Source organism: Notothenia rossii (genome assembly GCF_949606895.1).
Source record: "Notothenia rossii genome assembly, chromosome: 5".
Classification (NCBI taxonomy): Eukaryota; Metazoa; Chordata; class Actinopteri; order Perciformes; family Nototheniidae; genus Notothenia; species Notothenia rossii.
Window position 1 is genome coordinate 7,062,740 of NC_136903.1, and position 18,322 is coordinate 7,081,061.

Here is an 18,322-nt window from a genome sequence, read left to right on the forward strand (position 1 = left end):
AACCATCAGTCCATCCATCCAATTGTCTATACCTCCTCTAATATCAGGCCCTCAGGGGCTGTAGACCAGGGGTTCTCAAACTTTTTGTTTATGCGGACCCACTATTTATTATCAAGGATTTTCGCGGACCACCTCATATGCAAATCCTAAACATAATTACATGTATAAACGTAGTGCCAGATTCCAAGCTGGTTTTAGGCTCTCGTTAGCCAGTGTCTCGTAGCACAGAATGCATACTGGCAAAGGCTCATCGTCAGTGCCTGTGTAGGTAAATCTGAGTTCCAAGTAGTTCCTATTGTATTTTCTCTTAATCTTCCCTTTTCTTTTTCTGCGGAATCTGGTTTGTAGATGCCTCCGACTAACTCTCATTATCTTCGGTAACGGTAACCTATTTTCTCTTCAGTGAACCTGATGCTAGCCACAGATCCATGTTTGTGGTTTTGCATGCGCACATGTAACCATGAGTAACCAGTGGTGAAATTAAGTGTTGTCCATAATTAACAATAACAAATATCTGCGTTTTGACACTACGTTTGTCTACTATGTACTTATTTTTATAGCTTGCATATGAGGTGTTCTGCGAAAATCCTTGATAATAATTTATTTTCACTGACCACCTGCAGTACCCTCGCGGACCACCAGTGGTAGGGATGTAACGATATATCGAGGTAAATAAATGTTGTTTTTTTTTATAAACCTTTATTTAACCAGATGGTCCCATTGAGATCATCAATCTCTTTTTCAAGGGAGACCTGTCCAACATGGCAGCAAGTAAGTTACAACATGAACATAAAACAACAGATAACACAAAAGGACATGGTATTTACAGGGCTACATGTACATACCTAGAGACATTGACAAGTACCAACAGTATATTTATATCTGGCCCTGTCAATAAGCCTCACGTTCTTGGCAAAAACTGTATTGTTTTTGAAGTGGTGGAGAGACAATGCACAGTTTGACCCACTGCTCTCACCCATGGCCAAAGCATATCTCTCTGTCCCAGCAACATCAGTACCAATCAAGAGTTTTTTCCACAGCAGGGGATATTGTAAACGCCCAAACATCCCAGCTGCTACCTGGAAATGTGGACATGCTCATATTCCTAAAAGATAACCTTGATGATGCTGAGTGAGTGAGTTAGAGTTGAAAAACTAAAGTGAAACTTGATTTATTCTATTGCAGGGTCTGATTATTATATTCTTGACACTTACTACTATCCTACTAAAATGCTGTACAAATGAGATTTATTATTTAATAAAGAAAAAAAATTCAAGTTAAAAAAAAACAACATTTTTTTTCAATATCGCGATAAATATCGTACCATGGACTTTTTAATCGCGATATTATCGTACCGTGAGTTTTTGGTATCGTTACATCCCTAACCAGTGGTGGACCACAGTTTGAGAAGCACTGCTGTAGACCACTCCTCCTCCATCATTAATCCCCTCCCTGGTCTACAGTCACTTCCAGATGTTGCTCCAGAGGCGTTTTAACTTTACTTACTGTACAGCTGCTCAGCGTTGGGTAGCAGTCTCCCCTGAGGCGCCAAACCTCGAGACAAGGCTCATATGCATCGATCTTACAATTAAAGATTAAACTCTGTCAGAGGAAGGCTGCAGCTGTGGAGCCGCAGTGGGAGCGAACCACCACTGAATCCCTCGTCATTATGCAAGCTCCATTTACAAAACAAAGGAGTCTCATGTGGGCTGTTTGTTCTCAAGAGCAACCAAGCAGAGTCATAGTCAAGATGGTTTCATACAAAGATAATTAGAAAAATAGCACAAAACATATGGGTAGCTTAAATAATGTATTGTTTGCCTCTTTGTGAGCTTATTCTGGATATTTTAAAACCCAGTCAGCCACACATCAATTGTAATATGCTGCATGGATACAAAAACACTTTCTCAACTTCTTTAAACAAGAACTTTAGAAACCAACAGATGAGCTTCTGTTAGAGTTAGATAACTTATTCTAAGACAAGTTATCATTATGTTCTCATTTAATGTAACTTGTTGTATCTCACCACAATATGTTTAACCAAAATACTTTTCTTAGTCCCCATGCAATGATTTAAATGTGAAATGTCTCGCCTCGGGATATTCCGGTCTGAAATGCTTCAACAGGAGAATTAAGCTGTCGACATTAAAATTGGATTTAATGTCCTTTAGGGCTTGCAACCCCCGAGTGCCTCTTCTATTTGGTGATGTTTTAATAATATGTATTGATGTTTTAGCCCTGGGGTGGCTGTTTTTGATGTCTGCATGTAATCTTGTTATCCTGCAATTCGCTACCGCAACATGCCAGTGTTGAAAAGAAAATGATGCCATCCCAGCCTTTTCCAATAAAAGGGAAATGTAATCTACAAATACTTTTTCGTTATCCTTCAGGGTGGCACTTTGCCTATTATGTCTCCTAACATCGAAACAAACTGTATTCAATTTCACTTGATGCATGGTGTTAAATGTGAATCCAGTAGCTCCCTTGTAGCACAGAGACCCAATGTAAGAAAGTTATTGTAATTGCCCTTGAATATATTCAACTCGTTTTTCAACGTTTTAGCTGGGTGACATTAAATCAATGAGGGTGACTCAATGAATGTAAACTAACTGTTAGCTGGTGGCTATTAGAGAACAAGCAAGGAAGGCGTAGACAATGCACTCGAGGAAAAACATCATCACCTTGAAGGAGAAAAATGAATTTGTTGTCTTTCTAGACTTCTAAAATTGACATTAAAGTGTAATCAAACTCAAAGAAAACAGAATTAGACCATTGCATTTTATTTTTGCTTTCGTTCACAATAACTTACTGTGACTTGTTTTAAGCTTGAAATAAAATAAAGATTAAAGGCAGTGATCGCTTGATTTGGGAATGACTGTTTTGCAGCAGCTGTCGGAAAGACATTTGATGCAAATATTATATATGTTTTGTCAGAGTTGCTGAGTAGCTGACATGAGCATTGATAAACAAACAATCATTTTTGGAGTTAACTGTTGTCCATTTGTTTATAAGCTAACAGCCCCCCATTAAAATATAAACCTTATTACAGTCACAAAAATATCGTAATCTTACATTTAAAATAACATTAGAGGATACTAAAATCTTCCAGGTAAACGTTTACTCGTAAAAAAGGATATTTTTAAAATATAAATATGACATTATACAACCTGGATACAATGCATCTAAGCACTTCCCATCAAGCAGGGGCGTCACATCAGTCCCCAGAAGCACAAATAGACTGACAAAAAAGCTTCTATCCAAAGGTTTTGACACCACTGAACTCTCCTCAGTTTGACAACCCTGATGTGCTGCCATCATTGGAGGACATTTACTCACATCACTTTATGGCACTGATTATTTTTAGTATAAAAAACACACAGATGTCATTCAACACCTCCGTACACATCACTCCAGATCTGCCAAGCTGAACTTTGTCGGAACTTTTGCTGCTGAGCTTTTGCACATTTTTCGTTTGCTTTATTGTTAGTGTCATACTAAACATGTTATATTTCGTATTTTAATTGCTTTCATTCTGTGCTTATATTAATTATTTCCAACCCAATACTGTCAGGGTGGGGAAAATAGGACCCAAGTGCAGTTACAAAATACAAAAAGGTTTGTTAACAAAAAGCTGAAGACATGAAAAACAAGAAACTAATTAACAAAAACAAAACCGGGGATCACGACAGACAGGAACAAACTTACAGACGGGAACAGGCAGGAGACACGGACGAGCATAGACGAGGCAGGGAACACGGACACGAAGAGACGACAGATAGCATGGACATGAAACAACGATGAACAGACATGGAGCACAGGACAAGACAAGACTAAATACACAGAAGGGTAATCACAGGACAAGACACAGCTGGGCAGGGGAGGGAAGAAACACAAGGGCAACAGGTGAACACAATCAGACAATCAGACACACTAAAGACAGGGAGGCAAACACAGGAAGTAGGATCAGACAAGACACAAGGAGGAAAACATTTCAAAATAAAAGTTGGAAAAAATAAAACAACAAATCCAAAACCATGGCAAATTCATGCCGGCTCAGTTGGAACAGCTTGCAGAACTGTCACTTTAAAAAAAAAAAAAGACCGGCTGGTTAGCCAAACATTTCCAACAAGGTTGCATAATAACAATAACGTTGTTTAATTATGAATACAAGATTAATCCCATTGGTAGTTAGTGTCTGTTGTATTAAACTTCAATGAATGTATTTTTATTACAGTACTGGTATTTAATTGACCTTGAAAACCCCCATTTCCACAATCTTAGTTATATCAAAGCTGCCATGAGTAATACAAATAATAAATAAGGATGTTTATGACTCTGTCTTTAAAATCAAGTGTCTTTTCACAGAATACATTCACTGTGAGACAGGAATGCTACCACTATAACACAGTACATTTGAGCACATGTTTTAACATTTCTGTCTCTTTTTGTGCAGAACGGTAATCCACAGAACCCGTACTGCAGCGGTATCGATGGGGTAATGGAAGCTTACTACCAGAGTCTCAAATCTGTGCGCCTCTACGGACCCACCCACTTCTCCCCTGTTATTAACCACGTTGCCAGGTAGGTCCACTGTAATCACAGCCATGGAGAACAATGCCACCTCGGTATTTTTACGACTCTGCTGAAGAATGACTCTGAGATCAATCCGCTTACAGTATGGTGAAGTGAGTGTGGGCTACTAGACAAACCTGCAAAGAAAAAGGGATGAGATACAGAAACGAAATGTCACCTAAGAGGAATCAATACTTACCGTGTTGCTTTTTTTACACGTGCGACAAACACAAGAGAGCTTTAGAAGGTGACCTGTCTGCACGATGACTGAAGAGCTGCCTGGGTTTTACTCTCTTTCTGCAGCTGCTTTAATTTCCCTTAGGGGCTCAAATAAGTCTCTATAATTTTATCTTATATATGTTCTTAAATTGGGTTTGTAGATAATTATCTAAAGTAAGTATATTACCTATAATAGATGGTGGTTTGGATGCCTCGAGTTTGGAGGAGCAGAAAGGATTACATGCACTTAAAATAATCAATTTACTATGGTGAAGCAGCACATTTCCTTTTAGCTACCTAAACAAAAAAGGTGCACCAATTTTATCATTATTTGTTTCAGTATACGCTATATTTAGACATTTTGTACAGCTTTACCTTGCTCTCAGACAGCCCTTTGGACAGAAAACTGGAGCTGTGGTCAGGGCCGCCGCTTGCTGACAGGCAAGGCAGGCAACTGCTTGGGGCCCTGGACCAGAATGGGGCCCCAAAGAAGGTAGATTAAGAAGGTCCACAGCAACGACAACATGAAACACCCTAATTTACTGCAACGACATGTCGGGAAACCCCCTCAAGGCGGCCCCATGCATAGCCCACCGTCAAATGCTGCATCTTATCTTAAGTTTAGTTGCCTTGCTCCGCTCCGGGGGTGGTGGGGGGGTGTGTGTGCTGTCGGTTGTGCGTGGTGATGAAAAGCTGGTTCGAGGGGCCCCCAGTGAATGTTTGCCCAGGGCCCCCCCGACTCTAGAAGCAGCACTGGCTGTGGTCAATGTTCTCTTCAAAGCCACCGGACTCCATTGGAAAAAAAACTGTGATTTTATGACACAGAATCGGAAAGGTGCTGGCCATCCGATGCCTCACTTGGTTAATTAGTTTGTAGTTCTGTGTGACTGTAGTTAGTACGGATTCATACAAGTCAAACAATAACACAAACAAATTAACCAATTGAGACAGTGGCAGACCCAAAACATCTCTATAGAGTGCCACAGTGACGCGTCCTTAAACCCGGAAGGCAACTCCTTCCGGTTCCTTCGACAAAAAAATTGCGAATTGAGAAATTGCATTGCTTTTTGGCGAAGGAACCGGAAGTGGTAAAATGCTAACTTACTTCCGGGTTTTAGGACGCTTCACTGTGGCACTCTATTCTGCGAGGTAAAATTATTGCTTTTGTCAATGGAGTCAGGCAGCGTTGAAGATAGCATCGATAACGGCTTGAATTCCCGTCCTCTTCAGAAAGGGTTATTTAACTGCAAAGTAAAGGCGTGAAATACTAAAACAATACGGTTCACTTATACTGATATTGCTTTTATTATGTAGACCTTGATTTGTTAGGTGGTTAAATATGTTCCATGCTGTCTCCACCCGCAGCAGTTCATTGCTTTCCTCCATGCTGATTTCTCCAACCTGGGGGTGTGCTGTCCTTCATTTACTGAATGCAATAACTGACTATGGATAAGTACCTCATTCAACCCCACCACTAACAATCCAAACTAGCCCCTTAAGGCAGCCCATCAATCATGGTGCTGCCTGGTCTCCTTCATAAGGACGTGGGATGTTGTGGTTATCCCACGTGTACGAACCACGACAGAAAGTTTGGATTATTGACACAAGGCACACAGCAGAAATCAATTAAACTGAAAATAACAGTTGAAGAAACAGCACTGTAAATGATAAGCTCGCCTCCCACCATTGCTAGAACAAACAATAAATGAAAACACAAATAGAAAGTACGACTGCTTCACTATTAAATCATTTAAAAAAATGAACAGGAGACATGTGGACCCTCGAGTGCAGTTACATTGTTATTGGAGACACAAATAATAAAAAGCTACCCTTCCACTGTTTTAAATATTTTAAACACATGAAACACACTTCATGTTGAAACAACCAGAAGCTGTCAGCAGCACTTTCTAAATGTACTCTCACACCCGTTGATACAGCCTAATATACTGTTTTGTAACTCGGTATTTTCCCACTTCCACCTGACGCTCCCTATTGCCCAGATCTCATGATATGATCATCAAGACTGACTGTAACAAGCACTTTTCCTACCTTTCATCAGCGGATATCAAATTCTCTCTCTCTCTCTCTCTCTCTCTCTCTCTCTCTGTCCACCCACTCAGCCTGAGAATAGCAGCATTGTTCAGCGCTCACTTCTGTGGAGCATCGGACTAAAACCCAGGATGACCTTATTAAAGAAAAGTGACTCTGAGTCAGACAGTTACAATTCCTAACTGTCTGTGTGCGTAAAAGTGTTATGTATCATATACTTTCAAAATACTCTTATACTACTGTGACGTCAATTCAAACCTTTTTAGAGTTGAAAGAAAAATACCTGATTCCAAGGTGCATCAATTTATTTAAAGCAAAAGGTATACTATTTTCTATGCATCTTTTCAATTAAACACACTCTGCTGATGTTCAGGTGTATATCAGTATGTAGTGTCTCTGCTTTAAAGAGTCCTCTCCTGCTGATGTTCAGGTTCATATCAGTATGTAGTGTCTCTACTTTAAAGAGTCCTCTCCTGCTGATGTTCAGGTGTATATCAGTATGTAGTGTCTCTACATTAAAGAGTCCTCTCCTGCTGATGTTCAGGTGTATATCAGTATGTAGTGTCTCTGCTTTAAAGAGTCCTCTCCTGCTGATGTTCAGGTGTATATCAGTATGTAGTGTCTCTACTTTAAAGAGTCCTCTCCTGCTGATGTTCAGGTGTATATCAGTATGTAGTGTCTCTACTTTAAAGAGTCCTCTCCTGCTGATGTTCAGGTGTATATCAGTATGTAGTGTCTCTACTTTAAAGAGTCCTCTCCTGCTGATGTTCAGGTGTATATCAGTATGTAGTGTCTCTACTTTAAAGAGTCCTCTCCTGCTGATGTTCAGGTGTATATCAGTATGTAGTGTCTCTACTGGCACATGTCTCCTTGCTTTAATGTTCAAAAAGCTCTTTATTGTTCTCATACTGCCTGTGCTGCAGCACCTCTTTTCACCCTCTGTCTGCAACCAGAGCCCAGTCTGCTCTGATTGGTTAGCTGGCTGGCTCTGTTGTGATTGGTAAACCTCTTAGAGATGTCCCGCCCCTTAGCCTATCACGTACATGTGTTGGAGCGCTAGCCGATAGAAGCGCTAGTGTTACATAGTGATGCCATTATATTATGGAAGTAAACAAAGGAGTCCAATGGAGGCGTTTCAGGTAGGACCATTTACATGCACTAAAACTTATAAAACACTTTTTCTTAAAAATCCATAATTTAAAAAAACGTTTTGCACAAAATACATTATTTGGGCACACAACATTAAATGATATTGCATTTTAATGAAACATCAATAATACATTCACTTAATTTAATTAGCTGTTAATAGATCGTAATATAAAAAACGTTCACAGCCATCGCAGTCTGAAACTCTAAGTAATAAAATCAACCCATTATGTTTTGAGAAAAGGAGATTATAGGGATATTACAAGTTGTCGGAAATGTAGAATGATATCAGAACTTTTAGTGAGTCAAGCTCCAAAATCAATGGATCCCACATCTCCCAAAATGCAACCACTACACTACATTACATTGCATTTAGCTGACGCTTTTATCCAAAGCGATTTACAATAAATGCGTTCGACCAACAAAATACAAATTTGAAGAAAACAGAATCAAGACTTTTTGATGTCTTTGCACTATATGCCTCAAGTTTAAATGAACTCTACTACAACACAATAAAGAATGCTCAGCCTCCAAACGTATGGACCCTCTGCAACCCTAAACTAAGAGCAGAACTCTTACATCCTCTGCCCGAGGATTTCCAAATATAACCTTGAACACATTTTAAGACTTTTCTATCCAGTCGGCAGCGCCTAAGCTTTGGATTAGTGTCCAAAAAAGTCTGGGTTCTCTGACTCTGTGGACTCATTAAAAAAGGCTTTTGTTAGCATGTTGTTTTTTTATGTTTAACTTGTGCACTATGTTTGCTTCCCTTGCTTTTATCTCGTGAATTCTATTGGTTTGATTCCATCTCCGCTTGACTGTGAAAGCACTATGTGAAAGGTGTTGTATCAAAAACTTTCCAGGCTTGCTTCGTTGAGTAGTACTCCCTGTGACCAGTTAATTGGCCTTGATGCGTCATATCCGTGGAGTAACCCTTTCTAAATGGATAGAGTTCAGCAGAAAATCCCGTTCAACGTTTATAAAAGGTTAAAAGAAGTGCACTTTTTTCCTCTGTGCCTCTATTTCATGTTTGCTCATTTAACCTCAGACCCCACTTTCCTATTTTCTTTCCTCCCCCTCTTTCTCCAGGTATGCGTCAGCAGTGACGGATGGCTCTCAGTACTTCATCCTGCTCATCATCTCTGACGGAGTCATCACGGACATGGCGCAGACAAAGGAGTCCATAGTCAATGTACAGAACCAGATTTAAACTATCGATGTACTCTATGTGTTTTTGTCGAAGCCTTTAACCATGAAACATTAACATTTGAGTGGGGATATAAGTAGTCAGATGTCTTACCAGTGGCGAGCCGTCAGGGCACTCTAGGCCCTCTCTAAGATATTCTACAAAATAATATTTAAATCATTAAAAAAAAAAATATTTAAATATGTTTTTTAGTTATATTTTTCATTAGTTTTACCAAAATAAGTTGATTTAACTGTATTTAAAATAACATTTCCAAAGAAATAAATCCTTCGAATCTGCCTGTTCAGTTTCTGTTTGAATGTGAAGGGTTAAATGAAAGAAGCTCGTCTGCGAGGTGAAGAGAGGAGCTGATTGGTGGTCCTGCTTTAAATTCACAGAGGGCCCAGCTATAGTAACTGAACGAGAGAGTAATGTCAAATGACAGTACAATAGACCAATCATATCTTCCCTCTAAATGGGTAGGTTTTATTATCGCAAACTTTATGACAAGTTCCACCCGCTGTGAAGCTTTTCTTGTTTCCGTAGCAACAACAACTTCCTGTCAACAGCGTAAACTCGCCTTCAAAATAAAAGCATGCCAAATTACACTGCAGACATACAACTGCAACGAAAGTAACAAACACAATGCAATATCCTTTTCAATTTCAAAGAACACAAGTTGGGTTATTTACAGGTGTTGTTTTGTGTGGTAGAGGGTCGCTGTCATTGATGCGTTTTGCACCCCGGTCTGTTGTTTTGATATTCCACTGAAGTTATAGCTGTGACGTAATTACCTTTTTTTTTTTTTTTTCGAGGTGTGGGGTTCAGAGGGCCTAGGTATAAAAGTCACGTCTCGCCACTGAGTCTGCAGTAAAAGTATCAAAACTCTACCGTCAAGTTGGCTAGTTTAATCCACAACAGTGCGTCATATTCCACAAGATCATCATCGTATGTTTGTAGTGTCGCTGTGCTGTCTGAATCACTTCTCTCTAAAAATTCAACTTTTACTCATAAAAGCAGCTATGTCTTCAGCTTTGGGACGATCCTTTCCAGCTCATCCAAGAGGTCTTCAAAAGAGTTCATTAAGCTTAATAAGCAGGAATTATTAGTCCTCCAAAAACATTTAAAATCAACACAACAGGAGAGGTATGAACAATTGTAAAGTAACTAAAACTCTCAGGAGAATAAATTACCATGTTAGCCATTTAGATGTATTAGAGCAGAACTATAACATAGCTTAAATAGCACTTCTCAAGTAAACTATAAGGGCTTCAAATTACATTTACTAGACATTCGATAACCTATTTAAAGTGTAAATTTGAGGTATTTGTACTCTACCTTATGGTACTACTTATACTCTACCTTATGGTACTACTTATATACTTCTACGCCGCTAATTTTGCAAGCTACCGTTGTACTTTTTAACTCCACCACTATTATTTAATAAGTAGTTAGTACTACGACAGAGTATTAGGGCCACACTTAGAAGAAAAAAACGGAGATTTCGAAGTCGTAATAATACGAGAATAAAGTCATAGTTACGAGAATAAAGTCATTACGAGAATAAAGTTGTAGTTTCATAAGTGAGTTGAGAAGCGGACTTGGAGGAGATTGTCTCCTTTCTGCAGGAGGAAATGGCTGGCTCTGGCCGACTACATTACATTGCATTTAGCTGAGGCTTTTATCCAAAGCGACTTATAAGATACAAACTTGAAGAAAACACAATCATATAAGTACATCAGGTTTCATAGAGCCAAAACATTTCAAGTGCTACTCAACTGGCTTTAGATAAGCCAGTCCTTTATTAGTATATAAGTGCTTTGTTAGTAATTCTCTCGCTCGAAGTGGAGTCCAAAGAGATGAGTTTTCAGTCTGCGCCGGAAGAAGTGTAAGCTTTCTGCTGTCCTGATTTCAATGTGGAGCTCATTCCGATTCCACTACAAGGCTATCGTTCGACTCCTTCTGGATCCAAAGCCTTGATTACAAGTCTCATCGTTTCTTGTGAAACAACAAATCCCCTTTGAACAGCTCGTAGATGTAACCAACGATAGCCTTGTAGTCGGCCAGAACCAGCCATTTCCTCCTGCAGAAAGGAGACAATCTCCTCCAAGTCCGTTTGGTTCTTTCTTCAAAATAGACATAGTTTCTTGCACAACCTTTTCAAAGTTCTAATATTTATGATAATCTGATACTGATGTGCCAAAAGATTAAGTATTTCGTTATTTGAGAAACCTAAACTAAAGTACCGCTTCACAAGATGCTCCACATTCCTCATTTTATTGCAGGACGCTGCTGTTTTCCCCTTCTCAAGTCAATACGACTTTATTCTCGTAATTATGACTTTATTCTCGAAATCTCTATTTTTTTCTAAGTGTGGCCCTAATACTCCGTCGTATAATACAAAACATAAATTAACTAAATAATTCATCATTGTTATAGGTTGTGATATCCACCCGCAGAACATATGATATTTTTAACTAGCTCCAATTTAACCAGCTGCATGAAGACATTAATCCATCAGTAATCATAATTCAGTATTTGAATGTTTATGATTCTTTAATGTGCCATTAGACATAACAAATCCTTTTACTTTTATTGCTGTAAGTGTATTTCCATGCTTATACTTTTGTCCTTTCACTTTAGTTTTGAATGTAGGACATTCTGTAACCGCGTATTTCTATTACCATTTAGTACTGCCTCTTATACTCCTCCACTGTATCATTTACAGTGTGATGTGCAGCAGCAGAAGTCCATGTACTGTGTGCTAATATTCATTCAGCTAATTTACTGTGTGGCCCCCCGGAGGTCCGGCTGAGATTAAGCCACTAATGGACATCCTAATAAACCAACACGCAAACAAAATGAAGGGGCAGCATATGAAAATCTCTCACTCTCTTTTATTGCTTCCCTCTTTCTCTCTGTTCTCCACTAATGAAGGGGGTGAGGGGAGAGTGGGTGGGGGGGGGATCGGTCACCTTCCCCTCACCCCGTTCAGCTCTAATAACTATGCTTTCTAATTAGACTGATCAGAGCTAATGTGTGTAAAGATTTTTCATATATTTCGAGCCTCAGTGCGATGTCATGTTATTGTAAAGTCAGATTTGAGAGTAATTATTTACTAGCCCGCGGAGAATACATGCCCCTCATATCTCAAGCAATTTAGAGCTTCTATCTAATAACGACGGGAAGTTATGAAGCGCTATAAAAAACACCCTCATCCATCATTCAACACTGGAACTGTACTTCGCTGTCCCACCCGAATAAGATTTAATAAACTATATTGCGATGCAGGGCGGAGGCAGATGTAAATGAGTCATTCGGAAGCTGTTGGGCTTTAGACAAAAGTTTTAGATGCATGAAATTAGAAAAGCAGGCTGCAGAGGGCAGGTGGATTTGCACCGACCCCTTTCTGTCTTAACAATGCCATTGAATTTTGCTATTGAGCTTCGTTTCTATGCACTGTTAGCTTTCATTTAGTAATTCCCGCGGCTGTAGCACTGACAGCCTGCGGCGTTAAAGATAGCAAATAGTGAAAAGACTGTCTTTCCCCGCCTTTGATGAGGCTATTTTCTCCTTTCCCCCTTGTTACAGGCTGCCTCTCTGCCGATGTCAATTATAATAGTTGGTGTTGGACCAGCGGAGTTTGATGGTAAGAGGGTGTGTGTGTGTGTGTGTGTGTGTGTGTGTGTGTGTGTTTTTGTGTGTGTTTTTGTGTGTGTGTGTGTGTGTGTGTGTGTGTGTGTGTGTGTGTGTGTGTGTGTGTGTGTGTGTGTGTGTGTGTGTGTGTGTGTGTGTGTGTGTGTGTGTGTGTGTGTGTGTGTGTGTGTGTGTGTGTGTGTGTGTGTGTGTGTGTGTGTGTGTGTGTGTGTGTGTGTGTGTGTGTGTGTGTGTGTGTGTGTGTGTTTGCAGTAATCCTTTGCCTTCATCCTATCACTCCTCCCACATGGTTGCACCCTTTCCTGTGCGTCTCCTTTCTTCTCTCCTCACCTCCTCCTCCACTGATTCTGAGGTTAAGTGGATTCTCATTTGTCAGTTCAGAGGTGGTGCTCTTCTCCTTTATTTTGCTAATGGCCGACAGCCACGTTTCAATTCTTGTTTCCTTTTCTTCACTTCTTTGCCGTCCTTTATTTTCCCCCTCTCCTCTCCTTTCCTTCTTTCCTCGACTCTCCTTGTCATTGTCCGGTGTTTCTTCTTCTCTCTTTGTTTGTTCTCCTTTCCTTATGTCCTCTCCTCCTCTCTCCCCTTCTTATCTCCTCTTCTTGTTTCCTTCCCCTTTCTTATCTCCCCTCCTTGGTTCCTCTCCTCTGGTGTTTCTATTCTTCTCTTATTTTATTGTTAATGCCCGACAGCCACGTTTCACACCTTTCCTTCTCGTGTTTACAATTCACCAAGCAGTAAAAACAAACTCGCTCTCGATGAGCAATTAGCCTGCAAAGTCAACAGGATGGCAGCGATTGTCACGCTCCTGGAGCAAGTGTGTGCACGGCTGCATGATGTCCCCGCGGTGCACATCGCTGCCTCTGCTTACCCATACTTCTAGCTTGTTTCAGCCCTTTTGTGCACATTGATGTGCGACCCACAGCTTCACGCTCAGCGACGCAAATCCTGTGTACTCCCAACACTCAGAGGAGATGTAACCCAGTGGCATGCTAATGGCTCCGGCAGATACACACACACACACACACACACACACACAGACACACACACACACACACACACACACACACACACACACACACACTGTGGGCCATGTTTGCTGAGCGTAGCTTTGACATGACTGATGTGCTTCCCTCCCTCAGAAATGATCGAGCTGGACGGGGACGAGGAGAGGATTTCCTCCCAAGGACGCTACGCAGAGCGGGACATTGTTCAGGTACGCAGAACACCCCGGAGAGGACGTTGCTGTGAGACTGTTCCCTCAGCACAATGTCTTCTGAGAAATGTGGGATTTAGGATGAATGGGGAAAGGTCACGGTGCTTGACCCTCTGCTGGGCTCTTGTTCTCAGTCTGCCATCTCTCTTCTGTCTCCTCTAAACTCAACCTCTATTATAATCATATATTATTATCCCTCCTCGTTTCTTCTCTCTTATGTTTCCTTTTTTTTCATTTTCATGTACTGTACCCACTTATATCTGTTTTTCTCATCTCTCCTTGTTCCTCTCTTCTCCTCTTGCCTCCTCTCATTCTCTCTCCTCTCTTGTTTCCTCTCCTCACCTTGTCCCCTCTCCTCTCCCCCCCACAGTTCGTCCCCTTCAGAGACTACATCGACCGGCGGGGGAACCACATTCTCAGCATGGCTCGCCTCGCTAAGGAAGTTCTCGCTGAAATCCCAGACCAGTTCCTGTCCTACATGAGGACACGAGGGATCAAACCGGGCCCCCTGCCGCCCCCCTACACCCCCTGTCCCCCCTCGGCCGTCCACCCACTCCTCTGCAGACGGGTAAGCCGAATCTAAAGGACGGAGGCCTCGTCTGCCGACTCTCCTCTCCTCTCTCTGCTTCTTCTTCTTCCTACTCTTCACTGGAAGCTTTTGAGCAACACGGCGAAACTCCATCGCTCTCATGGTGCACTTTCGGGAACGTTGAGCCGAGGAAACGATCCGGATAACCCCAAATAGGATGCGTCTACCTTTTAGAAGACAGGATTTTCTCCCATAGTGGACGATGGTGGGGGTTTTGCCGGGTCGCGGGGGGGGGGTCTCCGCTCACGTTCCTCCACCTGGAAGCATGAACAGGAAACAGATCGCTTGAAGGTGTCAGACCTAAAGGGACCAAACTGCCGAGGCCCTTTTTCTTCTATTTCCATTTCCTCTGTCTTTCACAACATCTCCCGATATATAAATGTTTACAAATTTATACCGCTCAATGTGAAAACCTTTCAGAAGAGTCTTATTTTTCGGGTGCGTAAACTGGAGGCTGTTCAAAGTTCCTCGTGCCACATTCTTTTTTTAGTTTTTTTTTATAAATGGAGCATGTGCTAGTTAAAGAGAAGCATGCTCTGTTGTCCTGCACTCAGGGCTTTGTCCCTTCCACACCAACCCCCCACCCCCCCACCACCACCACTACCATATTTCATTAAGAACAAGCCAATCATCCACCTGAAATCTTCCCGCCTCCTGCTCTGTCCACCTGCCTCGACTCTAAGGAAGCTGTGCTCCCTGGGAGTCGGCTCGAATCAAATGCAGCAGGGACTTGAACCAGCCTTACTCTTTTGTCGGAGTAAACGTCCACCGTGGGTTCTCTCCAAGCCCAGAAGTCAAAAACACACACCACTACCGAACCTGACTGTGTGTTCGAGTCGCTTGTACATCAGAAGCATTTTTTGTTCGGTTTGACATCTCTCTACCTCTCACTTTGTTTCGTATTGCCAAGAAAAAAGTAAGGTTGTTTGAACTGACACGTTGCTATTCACAGCTTTACATTTCACACATAGTATTCATGAATTATTTGCCAAACTGTGGGGGGAGAATAAAAGCACTTCCGTAGCTTTCAGATCAGGTGACTCACACCTTTGTGTTGCAAACACACTGTGAATAAGTGCACAGACAAAACAACTAACCAAAATGCAAGGAGGCTTTTATTTTAGCAGCTCCCCGACTGTGAGCAAAGTTTTTAACTCCATTCTGTCCAACTATATTGTAACTAAAGGCCAGTAATAATCAGTAGCATGTAGCAAATCACTTCCTTAGGGAAAAGTCACCAAAACAAGACAATGTTTTCAGTATCAAACTCTCACCTCCTGAAGCAGCAGCTGCTCTCAGTTGAGATTCACACTTACAATGGATTCCTGTGGCACTTTCCCTGTTTGCACCTATTGATTGGAATAGGTGTTGTGTTTATTGGAAACTTTTTAGGTGGAAAACAACTGAGCCGTTCAGAGTTGTGTCTGGGAAATTTTACCTGTGGCAGAAACTAAAGAAATAACCATAAAAACTTTATCTCCAAATTGGCAACATACATTGATGAATCAACACATTCCTACGAGTTGTTGTTACTCCACTAACAAACACATTTGAAATAATTTACACAGTTTAGCACCATTTGAATCAAATTCTGATTAGAAAGTTGGTTTTGTTTATTTTTCCAGCCCTTTCAATCTAATCTGATCGAATCAAAAAGTCCTGATAATGCAGATTAACTGAGCTTTTGAGGGGTGAGTTAAACAATGAAGTGGAAACAAATTGACAATCTGGTCAGATTATCCTATTTACATGACAAAATAAACATGTGTAACCACCATTGGAATCCATTTTAAGTATCATCTGCAAAAGAGCAAGATACAAACTCTTCAGAGTCTACAGATGGTGAGTGTTTGATGCTCACAACGTGGTAGTTTACGTGAAGTATTCCTTTATAAAGTGGGGCAAAGTAACTCTAAGATGAAACAGGTAATTGCACTAAACGTTTAGCCAAGTTTCGGGCTGAAACTCAAACCTTGCTGTTTTTTGCCAATTAATGAAACCTGTAAAGCAAAGCACAAACTCGTTCCTATCAGAGCTACAGCCACCGTCCGTAGAGGTGTACATGTGTGAAGATCAGCATGTATATATTCGACGCACTGCTGATCCTTTCAGTACTTTTTCCGGGCCCTATTCAGTCAAGGAATCCATGTGAGAGAAGGTTTACAGCATTTTTCTAAACGTACGCCTCAAAGTCATCTTATATTCTTGGCTGACGATGCTTAACTAAGATATCTACTTATAAACCGCTTGTGAAACATTTTCTTAGACATTTATACACTGTACAAATGTTTGCCTTTTTTTGTGTATGGGTCAATATACTGTATATGTAAATGCTGCTTCTTTACTGCTGATATAACATTTTATACTGAGGCCTGTAATCATATTTAAATCATGACTAACAGGCCTTATTCATGTTTATACATAAGTTAATCATATTTAAATCATGAACGACAGGCCTGTATTTTTTATAAGCAAATGGTTAGATAAATATGTTTAAAGTAGACCACTCCGTAGCAACATTTTTCTGCCAAATCCGACATTTTGTTAGGTGTAGCGGCTGAGACTCATTTCCGAACAGACAGTTATTCATTCAGTTTGACTGAATAGGGTACTTCAGTGTGGGCACTGGTGGGCCGCTAGATTTTGTACTCTTCTGTATTGTCGGGACCCTGTTTTCGACAGCGGGGATGTCTTATTGCACAATGTAGCACTGGAACAGGCAGGAAAAGTGTTTTTATATGTACATATGTGTATAAACTCTGTATATACTGTATATGTATGTTTTGTGGGGAGTAGACTTGCAGCAAACTGCCGGGACTCTGTAACTCTCCTCCTGAAACACAAGGCAGGGCCTTTCATTTATTCATCACAACATCATGTCAACTTCATCTCACACCCACACTCTCGTATACACTGTACATCCATTACATGTATTTGTATATGAAACATGCATGACACTTACATAACTTGGCCAAGGTTGAGTGAGGATTAAGAGTTTTATTGCTTGTTTTTTTTCTCAGAGAAACAGCGGTTTCAAAGACGTGATATTTATGCTCGATATATCTAAGCAGAATTCCTCAACCTTTTTAAAGTCAACGGCATTAGCAAGCTGTTATGGGAATTTCTGAATGGCATGTACAGTATTCTGTTTAACTACCTTTGAGGCAACTCAAGATGAATTATTTCAAAAGTAAAAAGCACTTAGTGAGAAATTCTCCATAAAAGCTGTGCATTCCTTGAATTGCACAATTTAGATCTTCATCAAATACATGGTAGAGAATAATGAAACGCATGAGGCAGATTCTTTGTACAAAAGTGCAGACTGACAAAATAGTGGCAATACTATCTCAAAGAGCCCCTATTATTGTTTTTGAGGTTTTCCCTTCCCTCTAGCCCAGGGGTGTCAAATCAATTTCATGGCGGGCCACGTTCACATTAAGGTTGCACTCAAAGGGCCGGTTGTGACTTTAAGACTATATAAAATAAATATATAATATATAAAATAATGTATTATATAACATTATTGCCTCTGAATTGGATTATTATCGGATATGGTAATAACTTCATAATTAACTACGTCTGAAAGCAGAAGTCTAGGGCAAATAATTGCAAGTCTCTTCAGCGAGAATGTCAAAACATGATTTCAAAAGGAAAGCCACATTCTGGAAAAAAAGTCACAATAAAAAAA

At 40.6% G+C, this 18,322-nt stretch overlaps 1 protein-coding gene across 1 annotated transcript in view; it reads left to right on the forward strand.

Annotated features, from left to right (window-relative positions):
- The window catches only part of LOC307041270 (copine-8-like), a 78,030-nt gene extending 61,863 nt beyond the window's left edge, over nucleotides 1-16,167 (forward strand). The window contains exons 11-16 of the mRNA XM_079684578.1: nucleotides 349-383; nucleotides 4,419-4,581; nucleotides 9,076-9,178; nucleotides 12,764-12,821; nucleotides 13,972-14,045; nucleotides 14,416-16,167. Coding sequence (XP_079540704.1) covers nucleotides 349-383; nucleotides 4,419-4,581; nucleotides 9,076-9,178; nucleotides 12,764-12,821; nucleotides 13,972-14,045; nucleotides 14,416-14,628 — 646 coding nt within the window. The 3' untranslated portion in view covers nucleotides 14,629-16,167. The remainder of the gene's footprint in view (nucleotides 1-348; nucleotides 384-4,418; nucleotides 4,582-9,075; nucleotides 9,179-12,763; nucleotides 12,822-13,971; nucleotides 14,046-14,415) is intronic.
- Nucleotides 16,168-18,322: the final 2,155 nt, after the last annotated feature.